The sequence below is a fragment of the Puma concolor genome, chromosome E4, assembly GCF_028749965.1.
Source record: "Puma concolor isolate L17-30 chromosome E4, mPumCon1.1.hap2, whole genome shotgun sequence".
Taxonomy (NCBI): domain Eukaryota; kingdom Metazoa; phylum Chordata; class Mammalia; order Carnivora; family Felidae; genus Puma; species Puma concolor.
The window spans coordinates 37645518-37668109 of NC_141683.1; the positions used below are offsets into that span (position 1 = coordinate 37645518).

At 43.3% G+C, this 22592-nt stretch overlaps 1 protein-coding gene across 6 annotated transcripts in view; it reads left to right on the forward strand.

The window, feature by feature from the left end:
- The window catches only part of HHAT (hedgehog acyltransferase), a 319096-nt gene that overhangs the window by 248053 nt on the left and 48451 nt on the right, over nucleotides 1-22592 (forward strand). For all 6 annotated transcript variants that reach the window (XM_086693680.1, XM_086693681.1, XM_025921102.2 and 3 more), the window contains one exon: nucleotides 15938-16082. In XM_086693680.1, coding sequence (XP_086549806.1) covers nucleotides 15938-16082 — 145 coding nt within the window. The remainder of the gene's footprint in view (nucleotides 1-15937; nucleotides 16083-22592) is intronic.

The window sequence follows — 22592 nt, forward strand, 5'->3', positions numbered from 1 at the left end:
AGCACAGGCTCCCAGCCTCGGGAACTGTACTCCTGGTAAAGAATGCTAAGCCGAAGATGAGATCCATGGCTTGAATGTCAGTGGTTGAAATGGGCTTTTTCAGGTGGCTTTTGGGATTAGATTCATTACTTGAGAGCCCTCGATTCCTGCTTCTACAGCACAGATAAGTGGTGGTTATTCAAGTCACAGCCTGGTGCCCAGCAGTTTCTATAGATGAACTTAGGGAAAAGCAAAATCTTTATTATGTACGTGCTGAAGCTTTGGATGTGTGTTTCTAAATCTGGGTCTCTTTTCCTCCAAGAAAACCCATTACTCCCTGGAGGGAGCAGAACTTGAGTTTTCAGTGTTCCTATTAGCAATAGAAGGATGAAATTAGCCCACTTTCCCCAAAATAATATGCACATACTTAGTGCAATATATTTTTACAGTATGTATTTATTTACAGTGTGTATTTATATATTATGTGCAGTGAATATTATATGTATGTTGTAACTGTATAGCATCTATATGTAGTATATGTATATGTGTGTATATGTGTCTGTGTGTATATAGATATATATGTTTGTGTGCATGTATTCATTTTTAAAGCTCTGAGAAGTCAGAGATGTGCAGGACTTCCAAAATATCTCACATTCCTCCCAAGACCTAGAAATAAACACTGCTTTAAAAAGCTTATGGAGCAGCTGCTGGCCTCATTTGAGATAGCTGAGTTGGTATCATTGTACTTGTGATTGCCAGCATGTACTGAAACACACAACTTAAGGGGGCTTTTGCTTTTTCCTCTTGTCTCAACCCTCTAGTCCACCCCGTAAGCTCAGGTAAGTGCTGGAATGGCCACTGTCTATCCCCTGAGGGGTAGCAGGAAAGCGTATAAGAGGTACAGGACATCTAGTAAGTTGACTATGCCACCACTGAAAGTAGCGATTTTGAAATAATTTAACTGTGAAGAAAGATGAATAAAGAATAATAGGTAGAATAAAAACTTATTTTTATTTAAAAGTTCCGTGCACATACGGAAAAGTACGCAGAGGTTACATACTAGGTTACATACTAACATACAGATGGTGATTAGCTTTTTACTGATGGGGATTATTTATGATACATATTTTCCTGGTTTTGCTTATTTATATTTTCAGCCTTTTCTACGGTGAATACGTATTGTTATCTAATTAAGGGTGATTGAGAGAAAAGGGAACATGATGGATCCCTCCTCAGGAGGCTATGCTTAGCTGACCCTGGTTGCTTGATGTATGTTAGAGATGGAAGGAACAGACTAATGTGGGGTTGCTCTCGCTGCCACCCTTTGCCAGAGAAGAAACTGTACCAGACCCTGCACAGAGATCTTCCACATTGGTTATTTTATTGAAGCACCTCAACAACCACCCAGGGCAGGTATTGCTTATCTCCATTTTTACAGATGAGGAAACTCCAGACTGGGGAACGTACGTGATATGTCTAAGAACACATAGTTCAATTAGAAAGGGAGTCAAATTCAGTTATACATAATTTATTCTAAGCTTCCTTAATTTTAGGTAAGAAGAGACACCTGCCTTGATAAATCTTATACACTTATTCATTCATCTCTCCTTGCTGCTTGTGTACATTTGGCATTAAATTTTTTTAAGCAGCAAAAATGGATTTCTTCGGGAATAACAAAGAATTGCAATTCGGGACAAGCAAGCTAGGCAGAACCATTTGGCATTACATCAATTTCACATTCCAGCCCTCAGTTCTTGGACATCCCGTGTTTTAGTTGTGGCTTCACTCTACCTGCATATGGAAAAATTGCTCTAAGTGAAGTGGCAATGCTCACAAGAGCATTTTTACCAAATTATGTCATGTGGTTTCAATAGTAGCTTTGTAGGTAAGTACTGTCATTATCCCTGTTCTGCAGTAGGAAAAAATGGAAACCCAGAAAGTTTAAGGAATATCTGTTTATGGGTCAGAAGTCAAATCTTCCTGCAAGGCTTCCTTGAGGTAAATGAATCTTTGGTCTCCATTCTGCTCATACATCCTTCTCCTCATCAGCAACAACTTCCAATTCACTTCAGTTGTTTCTGACATTTACTTCTGCCTTTCTAAAGTATATTCTCTTAGTTCTTCCCTTAAGAATTGTAAATATTAGCTGCTTTCTGCATGAGGTTTTAGCATCTGAGACCTACTTCTCCTTCCAATATGGTAGTAGCTCTGTGTGTGGTTCCATCAGCACTCGATGTTCCCATTACCACCATGTTAAGTGTGGCTTACTGCCATGCCAGTTAATATGCTATAATTGAATTTCCTTTCTAGTCCACTGTTTGCCCACCTCAGATTAAGAATCACCTTGCCTCTTTTTGTTTGATTAGTAGTTTACTATCACCACTTCTTTGCAAACTCCCCAGTAAAATGGAAAAATCCCTCAGAATAGTCATTTCCGTGTGGTCAGATGTATTTGGCAATCTGTCAGCTCTCTTCTTTTCCCGGAGAACCTCTCCTGGGCCCTTCCATCCTCTGTCCCATCTGGATCATATCTCTTTAGATGGACTGTACAGCTGGTCCTGACACTTTCCTCCTCCTCTTTCCCGGGCTGAATCCCTGGGTCTTGGACCCCATGTCCCCTTGTTTTCTCCTCCCTTTGATTTGGTGGAGCACGTCCTTCAGTACAAGGACTACTTCTACTAGACCTAGTAGAAGGGCCTTTAGAAAAGGACCAGGGATAATAAATTTTTTTTGAGACTTGCATTTCCCAAACTGTCTTTATTCTATTCTCACATTTGATTGATTGTCTGAGCACTGAATTTTAAGGTTGAAAGGTAATTTCTCTTGAAAATTTGGAAGACGTAATTTGTCTTCTAGTTTTTAGCTTTACTGTTGAGAAATGCCATTTTGATTTTTGATTCTTTATATGTAATCTGTTTTTCTCTTGAGAAACTTAATGAAAATATCTTTGGCATTCTGAAATGCCACTGTACCCGTTGTCCCTGAGTTTAGAGTCACTCTGATACAATTTATTCACAAAAAAAATTTCTCATCATCGCCTTCGTCATGGGGAGTGAGGGGCAGAGAAAGAAGGAAGCCCCAGGGTCTGTATGCTCATTACCCAGATTTTTATTCTTTTTTTTTTAACGTTTATTTATTTTTGAGACAGAGAGAGACAGAGCATGAACAGGGGAGGAGCAGAGAGAGAGGGGGACACAGAACCTGAAACAGGCTCCAGGCTCTGAGCTGTCAGCACAGAGCCCGACACGGGGCTCGAACTCATGGACCGTGAGATCATGACCTGAGCCAAAGTCGGACGCTTAAGCAACCAAGCCACCCAGGCGCCCCTCATTACCCAGAATTTTTAAAGATATTTTTAAATACTTGTTTATTTTTGAGAGAGAGAGAGAGAGAGAGAGAGAGAGAGAGAAGAGGGCAAGAAGCAGGGGAGGGGCACAGAGAGAGGGAGACACAGAATTCAAAGTAGGCTCCAGGCTCTGAGCTGTCAGCACAGAGCCTGATGTGGGGCTCGAACTCCCTAACTGTGAGACCATAACCAGTTGAGCCACCCACGTGCCCTACATTACCAAGATTTTTAACCAACCTCTCTGTTTTCTTGTCTCTGTGGTTTACTGTTGCCATCTGTGGTACATGGTGCCTCTAATGGCTAGGCCTTCTGGGGATCTGGTGTAGGAATGACTTTCTCCTCTGACATCTACTATCTAGGTGTCTCAGTGCTGCTAATTCCTCCATCTGTTTTCTGTCTTGTAAAAATGGGTTCATTTTGCCCACTTGCTTTTCACTTCTATTCCATTCCTTGCCTGTGAGTTTATACCTTTTCACATGTTGACTTGCTTTTAAAAAAATTTAATGTTTATTAATCTTTGAGAGAGAGAGTGAGCGAGTGCGCACGGGGGAGGGACAGAGAGAGAGGGAGGCACAGAGTCTGAAGCAGCTCCAGGCTCTGAGCTGTCAGCACAGAGCCTGATGCAGGGCTTGACCCCACACACTGTAAGATCATGACCTGAGCCGAAGTCAGATTCTTAACCGACTGAGCCACCCAGGTGCCCCATCAAATGCTTACTTGCTTTTTAATGGGGTTTTGGAGGGAGCAAAGATCTCTCATCTCCTGTGTTTAACTGGATGTCCTAGAACAGTTTTCTGTGCTGTTGGCTGAATCATTTTGGAATGCTTTACCTGTTTGTCAGTTTTAGATTTTAAAATACCAAGTTTGCTTAAAAATGGGAGTTGCCCTAAGCTGTTGCTTTTGTGTTTGAACAGGATATAGCTGAGGCCACAACTGTCACATTTTAGGCTTCTTTAATAGTCCCAAGGGATCTTAGTGCTACCTGGAGAGGGAGGCCCCAGCCATGAGCAGTCATAACTGGGGGGTGACAGTCATCTAGCTTCTGTCTTCTCACCCACATGCCTTGACTCCATACTTAGGGGAGGTAGCCAGGGTCTAAGGTCATTAAGCAGAAAGATTCCTAGACTTCCTTTTTTAAATTCTTTTATTCTTTTTAATTTATGAAGTCAAAAATACAGGTAAGACTGAAGCCCTCTAAGACAATAATTCCTCTGACCCCAGCAAACACACCTTACTCACTTTCCTCTCCCATGAGAGGTAACCATCTTTGTCAGGTTGGAGTATAGCTTTCCATACCTTTACTGCTGTGTGTGTGTGTGTGTGTGTGTGTGGTTTAATAAATGGATAAATATTCTAAAATATGTGCTTTTTTCCCCCTCCTCATGGTGTTATTTTGAGGCCGTTTCTATATTAGTGTATGTGGATCGGCATGACTGGACATGGTATGGATATATAATGTTTTTTAGCCATTCTTCTGTTGCTGAAATTTTAGGTTGCTTCTAATTTTTCTCTTTTGCAAATGCAGCTGCTGTAGAGATGCCTATTTATGCCTCCTTGTACATATATGTAAGTATTCCTTTAGGGCAGGTACCAAGAATAGAATAGAACAGGAGTTGGCAAATGATGGCCCATGGGCCAAATCTGGTCTACTGCCTATTTTCGTATGGCCTACAACTAAGAATGGTTTTTATATCTTAAAACTGTTTTATTCTGGGGCACCTGGGTGGCTCAGTTGGTTAAGCATCTGACTCTTGGTTTCAGCTCAGGTCATGATCTCATGGTTTGTGAATTCAAGCCCCATGTGGGACTCTGTGCTGACAGTGCAGATTCTTTCTCCTTCTCTCTCTCTGTCTCTCTCTCTCTCTCCCTCCCTCTCTCCCTCCCCCCCCCCCCACTCGCTCTCTCTGTCTCTCTCTCAAAAATAAATGACTTAAAAAAACTATTTTATTCAATGGTCCATACTCTCCCTACCTGTTTGAAAGACCACCTTTAATATATAGTCAATATCCAAGTATACATGGGTTCGTTTTAGGGCTCCATTCTATTGTATTGATCTACTCGATTCTTCCTATTTTAAATACTAGAGTTCTATAGTATGTCTTGATTCCTGACATTGGTATTTATATCTGAATTTGTTAGGTTTGCAATGAATTGTAGCTTAATTTGGGTAGCGTTTGCATGTCTGTGATATTGACTCTGAATTTTCAATCATGAATAGTTATTTATTCAAGCCTTCCCTAAGGTTATTACATAATGATTTATCATTTCTCCTCTGAAGTCCAAGACTTGGAGGATTATTGCTTTGATATAAGAAAGGTACTGATTTTTGTTTTGAGTTGATAATTTTGCTTCTTTCTTGTTTAAATCTTTTGTTAGCTCTAGTAATTTGCCAGTTGTTTCTTTTGATTTTCCTAAATAGATGGTCATATCATCTACAAATAATGACAGTTTGTCCTTGCCAACAAATTTAACTCTTGCTGAATTTAATTGTCTTGTGGTACTGACGGAGACTTTCAGCGTGGTTTTGAGTGACAGAAGAGAAAATGTCTTTTTCTTAAAGCTAGTGGGAGGGAATACCTGCTCTGGGTTTTGACATATCTTCTTTATCAACTTAAAGAAGCTTCCTCTTTTCTTTTACTAGTTGGCTTTTTTTAAAAATCATGAATCAGTGTACAGTTTTACTTAATATTTTATTAGCATCTATGGATTGATCATAAGATTATCCTCCTTTAATTATTCTCATAAATTTCTAATGTTTTTAATACTGAATCCTCCTTCCATTCCTGGGATAAATCCTACTCAATTGCGAGTATTCTTTTAATCACTCCTGTATTCAATTTACAGGTATTTAATTTAGAATTTTTAAGGCACTGTGTATAAGAAAGATTAACTCATGATTTTCTTTCCCCATATTGGCTTTTTATGACTTTAGTATCAGGGTTATACTAGCACCATGAAATAAGTGGAAGCTTCCCATGATTTTCAATCCTCTGAAACAGTTTCCGGAAATTGTCTGTTCCTTGACCTTATGGTAGAACTTGCTCGTTAAGATCATTTGGCCAATTTTTCTTTAAGTGTAGAGCTTTGACCACTGTTTCAGTTCTTCTGTGGTTATGCTTTTTCAGGCTTTCTACTTTTTCTTTGAGAATTTTAGGCAATTTGTATTTTCTAGATACTTTGTTTCTCAGCTACGTTACCAAATATATTGCTATATAATCTCCAAAGAGTTTTAAATCTCCTATATATTATTATCTCTTGTTGTTTATTTGGCCTTGTTTTCTTAATTCATCATACTTGCCAATGTTTATTCATTTTATTATTACTTCAATAAAAGTGTTTGGTTTAAATCAATGAAAAATTTTTAAAAATTTACTAATGTGTTAAGTTCTATAAATTTTTGTTGTTGCTGATTTATTTTATTCCATTGTTGGTGAGCATAGCCTTCATGATAACTTTTTAGAATATATTTGGGTTCCTTTCCTGGCTTAGTTCATATTCAGTTTGATTATGGTCCATTTGTATATGAAAATTGCATGTATTCATTGTTCTATGTATCTTTCTATTAGACAGGCCTAATAATTCTTTCATTGTGATAAATTATACATTTATACATTGCTGAAATTCTCATTTTGTTTATACATTACTCTCCTGGCTTTGGTGAGTGTTGTAATGACTGTTATTTTAAACTTTCAGTCAAATAAAAATCACTTATTTTCATTTCATTAAGATCTGTTCCTGAAGATTTATCTTCGTTTTCTGTTTGGAACATATTCCTCTGTTTCTTTATATATATATATATATATATATTTTTTTTTTTTTTTTACTCTCTGTAATGGTTTCTTTGCATTAGATAAAATTACCATGTCTCTTAGTCTTGACAGAGTTGTGTTGTGTAGAAGTTGAACCATGTCAGTCAGCCTGGCCTGAGCTTCTAATTTTTTTCTCAAACCTTTGTGATTGTCCAAGTTCAAGTTACCTTCTTCATTCTTAATGGCCTTCTTAGCTGAAGATGTGCTAAGACCTGTTAGTGTGCCCTAGGGGAGGGTCACAATCAGCACCTTGATGCAGTATGATTAGAATCTAGACCCTCAATCATCAGCTGGGAGAGTATATATTTAAACCTGTTTCCGAGGAAAAACTGGGAGATGGGAACTTTTGCCTGCTCAGTCTGTGCCAAGACTTGGTGTGTGGTCTCAGGAGAGTGCTCCTGTGCCTGTTAGGAACTGCTTCTTTGGTTGCTGCAGTCCTATGGGACTTGTGAATGGAAGCCTCAGTGGCCACCAGAGCTAGGCCATTGGGGGACCTGTTCCTTGGACAGCAGCTGCAAAAGCTGGCATGCAGGTGTAATTCAAGCTCCTTCCAGGGAGATACTGGCAACTTGGAGTGAGCTGGAGGGAAACGGTGGGGGAGGTGTCCACCAGCTTCCCAGTGACCTGGGAGGATCACAGACATTCTTTAGATGTGTGCTAAATGAGCAGTCTGACTCTCAGGCAGAAAATTTTAAACTATGCAGTAGACCTCTTTCAGAGAAAGACTGGGAGATTTTTGCTTGCTCTCTTAGTGGTGACTCTGGGGAGAGAGCTGTGACAAGTGCTCATGTGCCCCTCAAGACTGCTTCTTTGTTTGCTCGTCTTGGGGGTCTTATGAACACAGGCACCATTGGTTTTCAGAGCTACTTGCCTGTTCCTGCAATGGGAGTCTTAAAATTTGGGGTGCTAGATGTGGGGTTCAGAATCTTTGTTCCTCAGGGATAAGCTGGGAATTAGGGTTTTTCTCCCAGTTGTAGGATGCTATGTGGGGGGTGGGGTTTATGGCAAGAGTATGTCTCAGCCTTGTCTGCCTGTTAAGATGTGGGTATTTTCTCATTTACCTGATGTGTAGGAGTTTCTCTGCCAGTTTCTGGATTTCTTTCAGTGTAAATTACTCCATTTACTGAATGTATAGCTGTGCATTCAGTGCAGCCACAGAAGGAGGGAAGGGGAGGAACCTCTTGTGTCGCCATCTTGATAGCCTCTCCTCTTCTAAGATTGTTTTGCTTATTTAGGTTCCCTTGAGATTCCATCTTAATTTTAAGATGAGTTTTTCTGTTTTTTGAAAAAAAAAAAACATCATTGGGGTTTTGATAGGGATTGCCTTGAATCTGTAGATAGCTTTGGGTGGTATTGTCATCTTAATAATATTAAATATTCCAATCTATGAATATGGATGTCTGTTTCTTCTTGAAGTGTTTTGTAGTTGTCAGTATATAAATCTTTTCCCTCCTTAGTTAAATTTATTCCTAAGTATTTTTTTTCCTTTTGATGCTATTGTAAATGGAATTCTTTTCCTAATCTGCTTTTCAGATGGTTTATTGTTAGTGTATAGAAGTGCAGCTGATTTTTGCATGTTGATTTTTGTCTTGAATCTTTGCCTAATTTTTTTTCATTAGTTGTAACAGTTTGGGTTTTTTTTTTATGTATATAAAATCTTTAGTTCTTTCTACATATAAAATCATTTCCTTTGCAATCGGAGATGTTTTGCTTCTTCCTTTCCAGTTTGGGTGCTAGGCCTATTAATTTTTATTCAGCTATTTTATATTCTTGCCTTTGATCTTTTAGGTGTCATTTTCTGAGGGGATATGTTAAATCTCCTACTCTAATGGTGAATTCCAATTACTTTTTTAACTTCCAGTGTTATTTTAAGCCATATTGTTCTTGAAAATATTGAGCTCCTGAAATTGACACTTGGTGAGTATCTATCAACCATTGCTTAAGGAACACATGCATAACTAAGTGCTAGTTTTTGACGTATTTGAAGTATTTCAAGGAAAAAAAACACTTCTTGAAGATCTACTTTGTATTTGGCACTGAAGGGACAAATATCTTGAAGATTCCATTCTAGGGGAGGGACACACAGTGCTACACAGACATAAATTTGTACAATATAACAGGCAGCATGAAGACATTTGAGTTAGAGGAATGTGTGAATCCCTGTACTATCCTTACTACTCTACTTACCCCAGTGTATGACCTAAGACCTGTTACTTAAAGTCTATGCCCTTCTAGTTTCTCCTTTGCAAAAAGGGAATAGTTTCTCCTACTTAGCAATATAGCTTAAGGTCATCACATAGTGAATTTGTTTTTGCATCAGAAATTGTATAGCTAAAGCATATAGATTGATACTGTCTATCCCCTGGGTTACAGAAACACAGAAAAGGGGTGACTGACTCTAACAGGGTTAGAGTAGCCTATGTTTATCAAATACCAACTGTGAACTAGGAGTCTGAGCTTGCCCGGAGCAGTGCAGTTAAAAAGTGGGCCCAGAACCTGAGCACCATTTGGACTGGTCCAAAGCTGTTGGTCTCCTGAGCTGACGCTGAGCTGGAGCTTGAAGAAAGAATTAGGAGGACACATTTTCAGTAGAGAAAACAGCTTGTGCAAAGGCACAGAGCTGTAAAAGTACGTGCCATGTTGGAAGAACAGTGAGTAGAGCTGTGTCATTAGCAGGAATCAAGGTTGGAAAGTAAAATGAGGCCTGATTGTAAAGGACCTTCTTTGGATTTTAGTCTCAAGTAGTAAAAGAGCCACCAAGATATTTTGCGCAATGGAGGGACATATTCAGTGTACCTGACGAACCAGAGGGGGAAAGGCCAGAGTATAGCATGCCAGCTAACAAAGAGGCTTCTGCACAATCCAGAGCAGAGACATGAGGACTAAAAGCACGGCCACATTGGTAGAAGAGCAAGAACACGGGGTGAGACTGTACTGTTGGCCATTCCAGAACTTTTGGCAGGATCCCAGCCCCTCAAATATGGCTTAAGTTCTCTGATTATACCAAGAGCTTGTTGTTTGCTTGGCTATTTGAAAGCCCCCTGAAATTGCTTCATATGCTGCATGGATTTGGATGCCAGACTATAGGCTGTGCTGTTTTTAACCAAGCAGGATATGTAAACTGTGGAGCAGGTGACTTGTCCATTTAAGCAAAGTTGGCTTTGTCTTTATCACCACAGTATTTGATTCTCTCTCAGGAGCATACATTGCTTAGATCTCAGTAGTAGATACTGGAAATTTTCATTTCATTGACCAGATATATTTTGAAGCTTTGTACACTGACAAGAAGGAAGGAGGTGTTGCTTTTGAGTGCCTTCATATATTCCTTTGGCATGGATATAGGATGGAATGGAACATTAAGGAAGTCAGGAGATTCTGTAACTTATTTAGGGCAAAGAGAGAGGCAGGTGTTAAATAACTAATTACTGAGCACACACAGAGTATTCATGGGTCTTATGTGATGCAGATGGAAGAATAGCACTCACCATACAGGGAGGAGCATGAGAGAGGGGTTACTCATGAAACATGGACTTCTGAATGGAAGGGACCAAAGTGCCTTGTCCAATGAAGCAAGGGGAGAGGTGTTCTGGCGGGTTGGCGCAGGATGGGACAGGAGTTCGGGTCTTCCTGAGTGTTTTGCCCTGGCCACCCTTCTCTTTCACAAGAGCTCTGGTTGTTTCTTTGTTACCTTTGGTCTCATCTTTACAGCCTGTGGGGTGTTTACCCTCTTTACTCTCCCTGGTCTCCAGCAATATCCCCCAACACATTTCCTTGTGCATCCTCTCTTACCCTCTGGGTAGCATTTTTATTAGAAAATGAAAGACTTCAGTGATTATATGGAAGAACTGTGTCCAGCTGCTCAAACCCACCCAATTTCTTTTTTTAGCTTCTTCCCATTTAAAAATAAACAGTATCAGGTCCCACTTGCCAAGCCTTTGTCAGTCTCCAGCAGCCATTCCTCCAGCCCATCTGCTCCCCCAGATGCTCAGCCTGTCCCCTCTTCCCAGCTCGGCCCCACATGCAGCCCCTCTGTGGACGAGTGTGGGACCCACCGTGCACAGCAGCCTGCAGCCCCACCACGCCATCTGCCTCCCACCCTAGTGCACATTCTGAGAGTAACTTCTGACCCAGTTTCCACACCACCCCAGGACCCAACTTTTTCGCCCCAGCCCAGGTCCTGTGATTTCCAGGGACAGGATGCTGACTGGAAAAGAGAGAGGAGTTTCCATAGAGATAGGAATAAACACAGGAGCTGACACCTCACAGGAGGAAAGGCAAACTAGTTTGACAGTTTAGTTCTGCCCCAAGGTTTACTTTGTTTGGGTTAGTTCCTTGTCTTTGGAAGTCAGTGTCTTAGAGGGAAGTATAAAGCAGTGCTTTGAGGGAAGTTTTAAAGTACGCTGTCCTTACAAAGTGTTCCCACACCCCACGTCTTGTGTCTTCTATCAGAGACCCTGAACTCACGCAGAGGAATTAGAGGTCTCCCTTGGGTGTGTGCTTCTAGGTGTTCTGTGGGGCTTGCTGTATCCAGGCCCAAAGTCCAGGATCTGCTAAAGAGTGGGTTATATCAATGCTAACATGGAGAGAAACCATCTCAACCTGTTATTGAAGCCAGAGTCCCTGAGGGAGAACTGGTCACCCTAGGGTAGGAAGTGATACTTTCTATTCTTCTTCTTTCCTCTGCGTCTGTGGGGTGTGAGGGAGAGAAGCCTCGGGACTGGTGGCACACCATGCCTATCTGTGGTTGGCACAGGAGGCTCCTCTCAAGTTGGGTGCCGGGGGCGGTGGGTGGGTTAGGGGAGCCTCACACTGGGGCACTGTGAAGAGCACTGTCCCTGCCCTGGGATGCCTTCCTCTGGGCCCCAGGGGAAAGGGGGAATGTTTTTGGCATCGCTCCTAATGAGGCAGGAAGGGAGGTTCTGTGCCCCCATAGACCAAGAGGGAAGTGGGCTTATAAGGAACATAGAAGAAAACATTTCACTCATGCTCAAGAGACACTGTTGACATTCTGGGCAGGACAGTTCTGTCTCACGCATTGTAATATGTTTACTATCCCTGGGCCCTGCCATCTCATGCCTTAATTTTGTTACCTTGGGACAACCAAAAGCTGCTCCACAAGTTCTAACCATCCCCTGGGGATTGGAAAACCATTCCCAGTTTTTTTGCTGCCAGGATATTGAATTGCCGTAGCCTCATCTTTCCTATGGGAAGAGACCATGACCAGACCAGAGCTCTGGTGTATCCTGTTGCATTTGTGTTAAAATCAGATTCTGTTTACCAGTCATTGCCTTATCTGACCAAGTTGACAATTCCTATTTTCATACCTGATGCCTCCTCACTATACACTGGCTTATTTCCCCATTTGGAGCACAGTCCATCACATGACCTCTCCTACCAGGGAGGCTTTTCAGCACCTGAATCATGACTAACATACGAGGTGTGGCCCCTGCACATGGACAGATAGCCTGTATCCTAGACGGGAAGGACCACAGGAGTGATGGCAACAATGGCTACAGGATATCTAAGGAGACTGTGTAAAAGAAATCAAGAGTTTAAAGTAGGAATGTTGACCCCATGGCCCTAGAGATGTAGAAAGTCATATTTATTGGTGGAGCTGGCCAGATATACCCTTCTAGCCTTGCCCATGTGACTTCTTCCCTCCTTAGGACCTCTAAGCATGGAACTGGGTCTGGAGTGTAAATCAGGGGCTGAGGCCAGATGGCTCCCAAGGTAGAGGGAGATCCCCAGTGTCTAAACCGTCACCTCCCGCAGTGTATTCAGGGACTCCGAAGAGGAGAGATGGGTTCTAGCTGAGATTCACATCCCCTTTGCTATTAACCGTGGGCTATGCGCACAGGCCCTCTCTTTTGTTCCTGGTGCCTCTCATTCTGCTCTCCCACTGATCCATAGGGCAGAGAAGTGATGCTGAGTCAAGTTTGCTGCTTGTGGGCAGGCAGGCTAATTTTGTTAGTTCAGAGGATGGGGCTATTAGTTCAATCAGGTTTTTGGATTTACTTTATTGTCTCCTACTTTGGTAATCAACAACTGCCTATAAGCATCTTGATTTCTCCTTTGTATCTTTCTGGTGTATTGATTCTAAAAGCCTGTGCCTTTAATGTTCTTGCTTAGTTTTTGCAAAATTAACTCTTCATAAAAATTGAATTGTAGCCCATTTTGTCAGATTTTAGATGTCCTCCATTGTCTCTGAGATCAGAGGCTCTTTCATTTTTGCTATTATTTTGACTTTTTTTTCCCTAAGCAGAAATAGGAATTTATTGACTCATATAGCTGAATAATCACAGAAGCAAAGGAAGATCCGTTAGAACCAGAGCTTCGGGTGCTGAAATGAGGAGCCCTGTGCCTCCAGGACTCACTCTCCGCCTCACCTCCTCCCTTGCTCTGCCCCTTGCCCCACACCTCTGCCTCCTACCAGCCTGGTCCTTGCCCCCTGCTGGGTCACCTGGCTCCTCAGTCCTGCTTAGAACTAAGCCCAATGCAAAGAGCAGTTTCCTCTCTCAGTATCTCTCAGTTGGTTATTTAATAATTGTAATCATTTCCTGTAAAAGGAGAACCACTCTGAGCTTAACCAATCTACGTGCATTCTGTGTCATTGACATTAATATGGAAAAGATTACATGGAGCCTTTGAATTCCCCTAACAGGATGTAAGGTTGGAGGACACGGGTGGGTTTGGAACAGAAGTGCCAGAACATCTGACTCACCGGGTCCCTTAGAAATGAAACACGTTATCAGTGGTCCTGTACCTGGAGAGAATTATTTGGATACATTTGTGCCAGTTAGGGTAATCTATACTGTCTTAATTTATCATTCTGAATTTCCCCCTTATCTCCCTCCTTCCTCTCCTCCTGCCTCCCTAGTTACTGCTGATTGAGCCAGTGATACACAGAAAATATCTTCTGCTCTCAAATGCAGAAACTGGTAGATTAATGTCTCCGTATTCTCAGAGGTGAAGAGTGCTGAATTACAAGCCCATTTCATCCCCATGTCTCTTTCATCACCATTTTAAAAAAAAATTTTAATGTTTTATTTTTGAGAGAGAGAGATAGAGACAGAGCGCTACTCGTAGGGGAGGGGCAGAGAGAGAGAGAGGGAGACACAGAATCCGAAGCAGGCTCCAGGCTCTGAGCTGTCAGCACAGAGCCCAACACGGGGCTCAAACCCATGAACTGTGAGATCATGACCTGAGTTGAAGTCGGACGCTTAGCTGACTGAGCCACCCAGGCGCCCCTTGTTTTTATAGTGTGTAATTAACTCTTGTCTGGTCTGACTTGACAGTGTCCTCTATACATGCTTGTGGCCTTTTAGAACAAGGGAGAGACTAGAGGTCACCTTGTCTGGTAGCCTCTAACTGGGGACATGTCAGCATCATCTGAGAGCTTTCCAGAACAATGATGTCCAAGCAGATGACTCACTGCCAACTACACAGCTTATCTGTGAGAAGACCACACTTTACTTTGACATAATGGTGGCAGTAAAACCATGCTCCAAGGTGATGCTGGAGAACACCATGGATGGGGTGACATGTGATCGCAGCTGTATCTGAGCATATAGAACAGAAGCTGGGACTGGCAGGAGAGGAAAAGGAGAGGGGGTCAGAAATTTATTTCTCTAGATTTCCAAAAGACACTGACCAAGGCTTACACAGTGGCCCCAGATAATCCGTAACAGACTTGCCAGAACTAAGCAAGCCTCCTTCCAGAGACACCCTCCAGCTTAATCCTTTTCTCATACTAGGAATTTGGTTAATTCAGATTTCTATTTGTAATTGGAGCACAGCTGAAATCAGGATGCAAGTGATCCCAGAAATATGTAGGTTTCAGGAAGATATTCAGGAACGATCTCCAAACCCTCTGCTCTCTCCTTTTTCTGTGTCTTTGGATTTGATGGAGGTATTTGTCAGAAACCCTGGGGCCCTTTGGCCTTGCTGTTGCACTGCACCTGGTTCTCATTCTGCATATGCAGTCCCTAAGAACAGTCCCTGTGGACGTGTCGATGGCGCTCACACACTCCAGGCACAGCACTCTGCCATCTTACTCAGGAGGACCACCAGAACAGTCAGTACCAAGAAACAAAGGCTCTGTTTACTTGATGCAGTCCCCAAGAGGTTATTAAAAGGGAAGGAAAAAGTGCAATGAAGCCCTCAGATGGACGAGCAGAATTCTTTATCATCATCATTGTTGGAAACCACCTCTCTGTTTCCTGCATATTTCGGGTGCTGTGACAAGCGGCCGCTCTTGGAAGCTGCCGCAGGCTCACTCTCAGTGGGGCGTGTACCCTGAGCTCTGATTCCGAGAATGAGGTCGGCTTGTGCTGATTCTCCTGCGCCCTCTTAATGGGATTCTTCCTCACAGTGGGTCAGATTGACAGGATGGCTTCCCAGAGTCAAGTTACCTGGCCCAGAACATCACCCTGATCTTGACCTCGTTACATGGAGTTGTGCTGGTTATAAGGGAACCCAGTTTAAACAGTTCTTATACCTGTAGTTCACATGCAGAGGATGTGTGGACACATTCATTCTGGACAAATCTTGACTAGCTTCAGTGCTTGTGTGACACGTGTCAGGGGAAGCCCGTTTGGCAGTAGGAAGCAACAAATTGGGGGTGCATCACTTCTTAGACCGGAGTGAGCATGACACAGGAATGGAAGTTTTTATGGCTGTGTAAGTCCTGCCCCAGCTCAGGCTCTGGGCTGGGTGTCCTGGGCTGGTGCTAGAGATGCCCGGTGGTACCTCAGCACTATTTTTGTGCCCCTCCAGTGAGACACCACCTGCCTTTTCCCCACAGATTCACTTCCTCTCCCCACAAGCCCGCCGTCGATTCCATGCCGCCTTTGCGTCTTGTTCCACCTCCATGCTGATCCTGTCCAACCTGGTATTTCTTGGGGGCAGTCAAGTTGGGAAAATCTACTGGAACAGGATCTTCATACAAGGTAAGTTGCCTGACAATGCTGTTTTCGGTCAATTTCTTGTTTTCCACATATGCTGTTGCCACATACCTCGTGGTACATCTGTGTGGTGTAGCGGGAGGCGTTCATTGTTCTGTCCGTGGTATGTGACCCATAAAATACCAACCAGAAACAATTCCCCATGTTTAGCCATAACTTTCAGGGGCCCCTACGTCGATGTACCTCTCGTCTATTACATGCGACACTTAACATTAAAAGGTATTATCCCAGCTCTCCCAAACTCTGCTGTTGCCTTCTACTAAATTAATACTCTGGTTTTTAAAAAGTTTCCTGGGGCACCTGGGTGGTTCGGTCGGTTAAGTGTCCGACTTCGGCTTGCGTCGTGATCTCAAGGTCCATGAGTCCTAGCTCTGCGTCATGTTCTGTGCCGACAGCTCAGAGCCTGGAGCCTGCTTCGGATTCTGTGTTTCTGTCTCTCTCTGCCCCTCCCCTGCTCACGCTCTGTCTCTCTCTCTCTCTCTCTCTCTCTCTATCAAAAACAAATAAACAAAAAAAAAAGTTTCCTAATCTTCCTTCCTAATCATCCCAGCCTTGAGTATACTGCAGAAGTCTAACCTTTCATTTACCGCTCTGAGCATCCTGGCCAGCAAGGTCCTGGAAGCCCCACTGTGCTCTCCTGTAGCTGTGGGCTTGGCACCCGGGTTTGCCACAGCTCTTTGTTGTAGGTGTTCTTGTCTGAACAGCGGGATGCCAACACTCATGGCCAGTCTTGTATGTAATGTGCAGGAAGCGGTGTGTGTCAGTGTCCTCCAGCAGGTAAAATGCTGGTCTGTGGGGGTTACTGTGGAAACACTGCATTAATAATCGATCATCATTTATTTATGGTCCCTACTGCTCTTAGGCCGGAACTAAGAGCTCTGTCACGGCCTTGAGAGACTTGGGAGAATGAGGCCTGCCTACAGTGCGCATTACTCCAGCCAGTTTACCGGGTGTGAAAAGCCAAGGTCCCCTGTTCTGTTTCCCTGACCAATGGCATGGTTTTGTGCCTTTGGTCTGGGAAGTTTTGCCAGGCGGTAACGACGTGATTGACTGCATGACCAGGCTGTCGTCTCTACATCCGGGTCCCTGAGGAGCCAGTGATGCTTCCACTGCAGCTTTTTTCATACCAGAAATAACCCCGGCACAGCTGCCTGAGCCCAGAATGCCAGGTCACAAGTCTAAACCATGGCAGCTCGGGGGAGCCAGGCTCAAAGGGGCCATGAGAGAGCCCTGCTCTGCTTTCCTCTCGTCATTACAAAACCCCTCTTTGATCTTACTTTTTGAGAACTATCTTAGCTGATGGTTCCTGAAAAGACAATGTACTTTTTAAGTGGGAGCCGTCCTTTAATAAAGATGGGAGCTGATGGGGTGCAGAGGGTCTCGAGAAAAAAAACACGCTCCTTGAGGTGGGCGACAGTGTCCTACTTTCCTGGCTTCCAACCACAGTACCTAGCATGACGCCAAGGATGCTGTGACTCAGGAAAATGCTGACTTGGGACTTGCTGGTCACATGGACAAGAAGGCTCCGATCTTTGCTTCCGGAAATGAGGCCTCAGGTATTTGCCACTTCCAAGGCACTCAGAATACATTACAAAAAAGAAGCACACATAAATGTAGGAGCTGAACATGCAAACAGAAATGTGTCCACAGACTGAGGTAGTTGTGCCAGATGCATGAGGTCATAGGATGGAGTGGCTTACCTTCCCGCAAAAACTGGATTTCACAGAGGAGGTGGCAATTGAATTGGAGTTTTGAGCTGCAAGTAGGAACTTGCCAGGTGGAGAAGGCAGGTGTGTGGGAATAATTAACACTAGCTGCTCTGTCAGATAGTTCTGAACTCTCAGTAATCTTTTCCCATAGAAATTTATTCTTCTCACAGTTCATTGTGGGTCCAGTGGCTTTTTCTAGGCAGTGACTCCAGAACCTAGAATGTTTCTATGTTGATTCTTTACTTTCTTGGCCTGGCATCATGGAGGAGAAGAGCACGTGGGGATGACGCACAAGTACTAAATATCCCCGCCAGTGGTGACGCATAGCATTTCTGCTCACATTCCATTGGCCGGAACCAGTCACATGACCGGCCCAAGTGCAAGAGAGGGAGATGTGGGGAAGTGCACAGATATTCGTAGGTTATGGCACAGCAGGAGACGGTACATGAGGCAACCTGGAGGTGCCCAAGGGGCAGGTAAAAATGTGAGTTGGACTCTGGAAAACAGTATGGCAGTTCCTCAAAAATTAAAATAGAAATGCCATATGATCCAGAAATTACACTACTGAAAATTTACCCAAAGAAAATGAAAATATTAATTTAAAAAGATACGTGCACCCCTATGTTCATCGTGGCATTATTTACAATCACCAAGGTGTTTGGTGATTACGAACAACCTAGGTGTTCGTAAATAGATGAGTGGATAGAGAAGATGTGGCATGTATGTGTGATGGGATATTACTCAGCCATAGAAAGAATGAAGTCTTGCTATTTGTGACATGGATGGACGTGAAGGGTATTATGCGAAGTGACGTAAGTCAGACGAAGGCAAATACCATATGATTTTACTTACATGTAGAATAAAAAAAAATAGTTTGGTTTTTACAATAAGTATGCAAGAAATAACATTCTTTGGTTGGATATTGAGGTTGAGATTTTCCAAGGAAAACTGTAGCTCATGGAATAGCAGTAGAAATGATCAACTGATATACATAAAAGCTAAATTTTTGCTAAAGTAATTCTTCATCAAATAAATATAGATGGATAAGGCAAAGAAGAAAGCCCTGAGTATTCAAGAGTCAAAATGAATGATACTTGTGAATATTAACATTCAGTTTCATTTAGTCAAAATACAAAAGCTAACACAAATTTATGGAATTACCAGGTCATGGATTTTAAAGCCATCAGTCACTTCCATGATCACTATGATTATGATGCTATGGCCTGTGATAATTCATTTACAAACATTGTACTCTAACAAAGGGGGAAAAATGAATTTTTTGAATTTACAAATAAATAATATTGATAATTAAAAAAAATAAAAACAGAAACAGACTTGTGAATACACAGAGCTGGTGGCTGCCATAGGGGAGAGGGACATGGGGTGGGGGGTGAAATAGGTGAAGAGGATTAAGAAGTACAAACTTTCAGTTATAAAATAAGTAAGTTCCAGACATGAAAGGTACAGCATAAGGAATATAATCAATAATATAATAATGGTACGTGGTGCCATAATGTAACTATACTTATTGTGGTGAGCGTCGCACAGTGTATGGAATTGTGGAATGACTATGTTGTGCCTCTGAAACTACTAATACAACATCGTATGTCAACTATACTTCAGTAATCAAGTGTTTGTCTGGATGTGGGTTACAGTTGGGGAGGTTTGGACTACATGAACTGTGGGAGTCAAGGGCACACAGGTACGTGAGGCCACGGGGGGTGGATACAGGTCCCCAGGCAGCAGGCACAGAGTGAGAAGAGAGCAGGGTGGGAGGTATGATCTGGCTGTGCTGGCACATAAAGTGGCGGAGAAAAGATCACAGCTATAAGATGTTCTTACTGCTTCTCGAAGGCATGCTTTGCCCTGCACCCTGTGGAACTAACATCAGGTGCCCCGGGGTCAGGGCTCAGAAAAAAACCCGTCTGCTTCTGCCGTGCGGGTCCTGCTATGGCCTTCGACTGGATCTATGTTGTACCTTTGGAGCCAGGTGCCTGAGTCCTGGAGACCCAATCTCCAAATATGGAGGGCTCTGTGGAAGCATTTTTCTCTGGTTTCTGAGGCCAGGGAGGCTCAGCTTAGAAGGCATTTACTGTGTCAGAGAGTCTTTAAGTCAGCCTGGTCCCATCCCAGCTGGTCCGTCCCATGGGTCTCCTGAGGCAGGGGATGTCTACTGGGGACTTGGCAGTTCCCTTGTTTGCATGTTCCCCACTGTGGGTCTTTGAGTGAATTTCAGTATCTCCTGGAGGAAACTAAAGCAGATGGTGCCAAATCTCCCATCCTTGAGACCTCTGGATTTTACTTCATAACTCATTTGATTGACTTGATAGAACAGTAGTATGAATATTCATGTTTGGGTACAAAAAAGTACGAATGAGTTTGTAGGATGTTTCCTCATAACTCTGTTGGGGGTGTTACATTCGCTTTCTAAAATTAAAAAAATCTGAATTCTGAAACTCCTCTGCTCCCAATGGTTTCAGATACAGGATTGCTGACCTGCACATGTATCAGCTGATGAATGAATCAGGACTTTGAGACCCTGGTTGTCTCTGGCCTCTTCTTCAGCCAATGGAGTTTGCGGTTCTGAGACTGACCCCTACTCACTGAGGAACATGAGACAGGAGAGAGTGAGGGGACGGAGAGTTCAAGCTCAGTATTTAGGTTTCCAGGTTGAATGGGAAGGTGGCCCTTCCCCAAGGGTAACACACTTGGTCCCTGTGCACCTTGATGGGCTGGGCCCTGCTGTAGTGAGATACGGGAAGTGGTAATGGGTGTCCTTCCAACAGATCTTGCCTCTGTGAGTCCTGGAAGGGCAGGGAGGGGGCAGCCAGGCATCTGAGGATGGGGATTATAGAGGAGATTGCAAATCCCCACCCCACCCCACCCGCACCCCCGCCAGAGAAGGGGCTGAGAGGATACAGCTTCGCTAGTTCTCAGGGAGCCCTTTCCCCACATCGCTGATGTGCCTGGAAATACCTCACAGTTAGCCTGGAGATGTTGGCTTAAGGTCACTATCTCCCTATCTCCAGTTCCTTGGATTTTGGCATGGGTCTGTTTGCTTTAAGCTACAAAGCTTATTTTAGTAGCATATGTAAAAATCTCTAGCCTGGTCTCTATGCGGCTGGTAACACCAGGCTGTAAAATCAGACCCTGCCCTTTCTGCTAGGTGCACTGCCCTACTGCCAGGAAATCGGAAGATGTCAGCCAGCAGATGGGAATGCTCAGCGGCCCTCTCAGGGCATCACACACCATTTTTATCGGGTGTTCTCTCTGCTGCAGGGGTTGGAGAAGTAATGTTCAATTAATTACGGGAAATCATCTATATCTTTGCCTTTAAAACCAAAAGTCCCCAAACTTGTGCTATTGAAATTTACTTCAAGCAGCTTGAGGAATGTGAATGTTTAGGCCTCGTATATTTAAGGAGCTTAGCTGGATCCAGGGATCTGAGAAGGATGAGTTCTGGGGATTTGGTCCCCGGGCCTGCTCTAGGGGGCTCTGCTGTTGCATGCTTTGCAAACTCAGGTTGCTTCTTACATAACTCTTTGGCCTTCAAAAGCATCTGTTGATGGAAAGAGCTTTCTCCTGTCTTAAATCCTTGACGTTGAAGTATAAGTTAATTTCTTGAACAAGCAGATAATGACTGCTCTCTAACTCAGAAATATCAGTGAGTTATAACTCCAAATCTGCAAGACCAAGCTCCATAAAGCAATTGTGTCTCAAGCATCCTTGCGGTGCCCTGTAGTCCTGCTACAGCTGGCAGTGCCCTGTGTTCGGAGGGGATGGATGTACATTGGGAATATATCTGGCCTTGAGGGGCTGAGAGCTTTATTAATGTTTGTGTGCAAGGGGGTGTTGCTTCTGGAAGGTCCATTTGCTTTTGTCAGCAGTAGGCAGGGACTCTGTAAAAAAGGGACCTAATCCTTTCCCAAGAGGTAGGGACCTAAATCCTGCATCTAGGGTTTTGCAGTGACAGAAATTTCATAGGGACATGGTATCCACCAAATATTCTTCTGCCTGAACTTCTCATCACACACACACACGCGCACGCTCAAACACACACACACGCACACTACACCTGTTTCCCTCCTCTTGTTGCCTGATCTAATTTGGCAGACTCCATCTCAACATTTAGTTCCTGGAGTGGCCCCTGCGCCAAGGCAAGGAGAATGTGGTTCTTTTCCAGATTGCAATGAGAGAGGAACTGGTAGTTTTTTGTTCTGTTTTGTTTTGTTTTTTATGCAGGTCAGAACCTTTACACTCCCCATATTTGCTTACTATTTCTAGCTGAGAAAGGAGAAAGTAGATTTCCTCCCTGATTACTAGCTTGTCCAGGCAACTTATTTGTCTCCTGACTCAAATGGCTCTGGACAGGCATTTTATTTAAAGCTGAACTGGGGTATCACACTGGAAATTCTGGAAGGCTGTGGTTAGATAGAAACTCATTCCCCTCACATCTTGTTAAGTTCTTGGGACTGAAATTTCATTTTTGATGAGAGAAGACAGGGGGCAGAAGTCAGTGTCTCAGGGGCCTTCCTTTGTGATTACTTTGTCTCGCCATCTTCTCTAGCCGTCACCTTCAAAGGGAGTTTCTGTTGCTCCGATCGATCCTGCTTCTGCCTCATTGGGTCCTGTGCGAGCTGTAGAACAGTTAGAGGAGCAGGGGCTTCCCACCCATCGTACTCGTGGTAAAGTTGTTTGTAGATATAGGTTATAAGGTTCATCCATGGTTACACATTGGTCCATTTATGGCTGCTATTGGAATCTGAATTTCAAGACTTAGAGATGT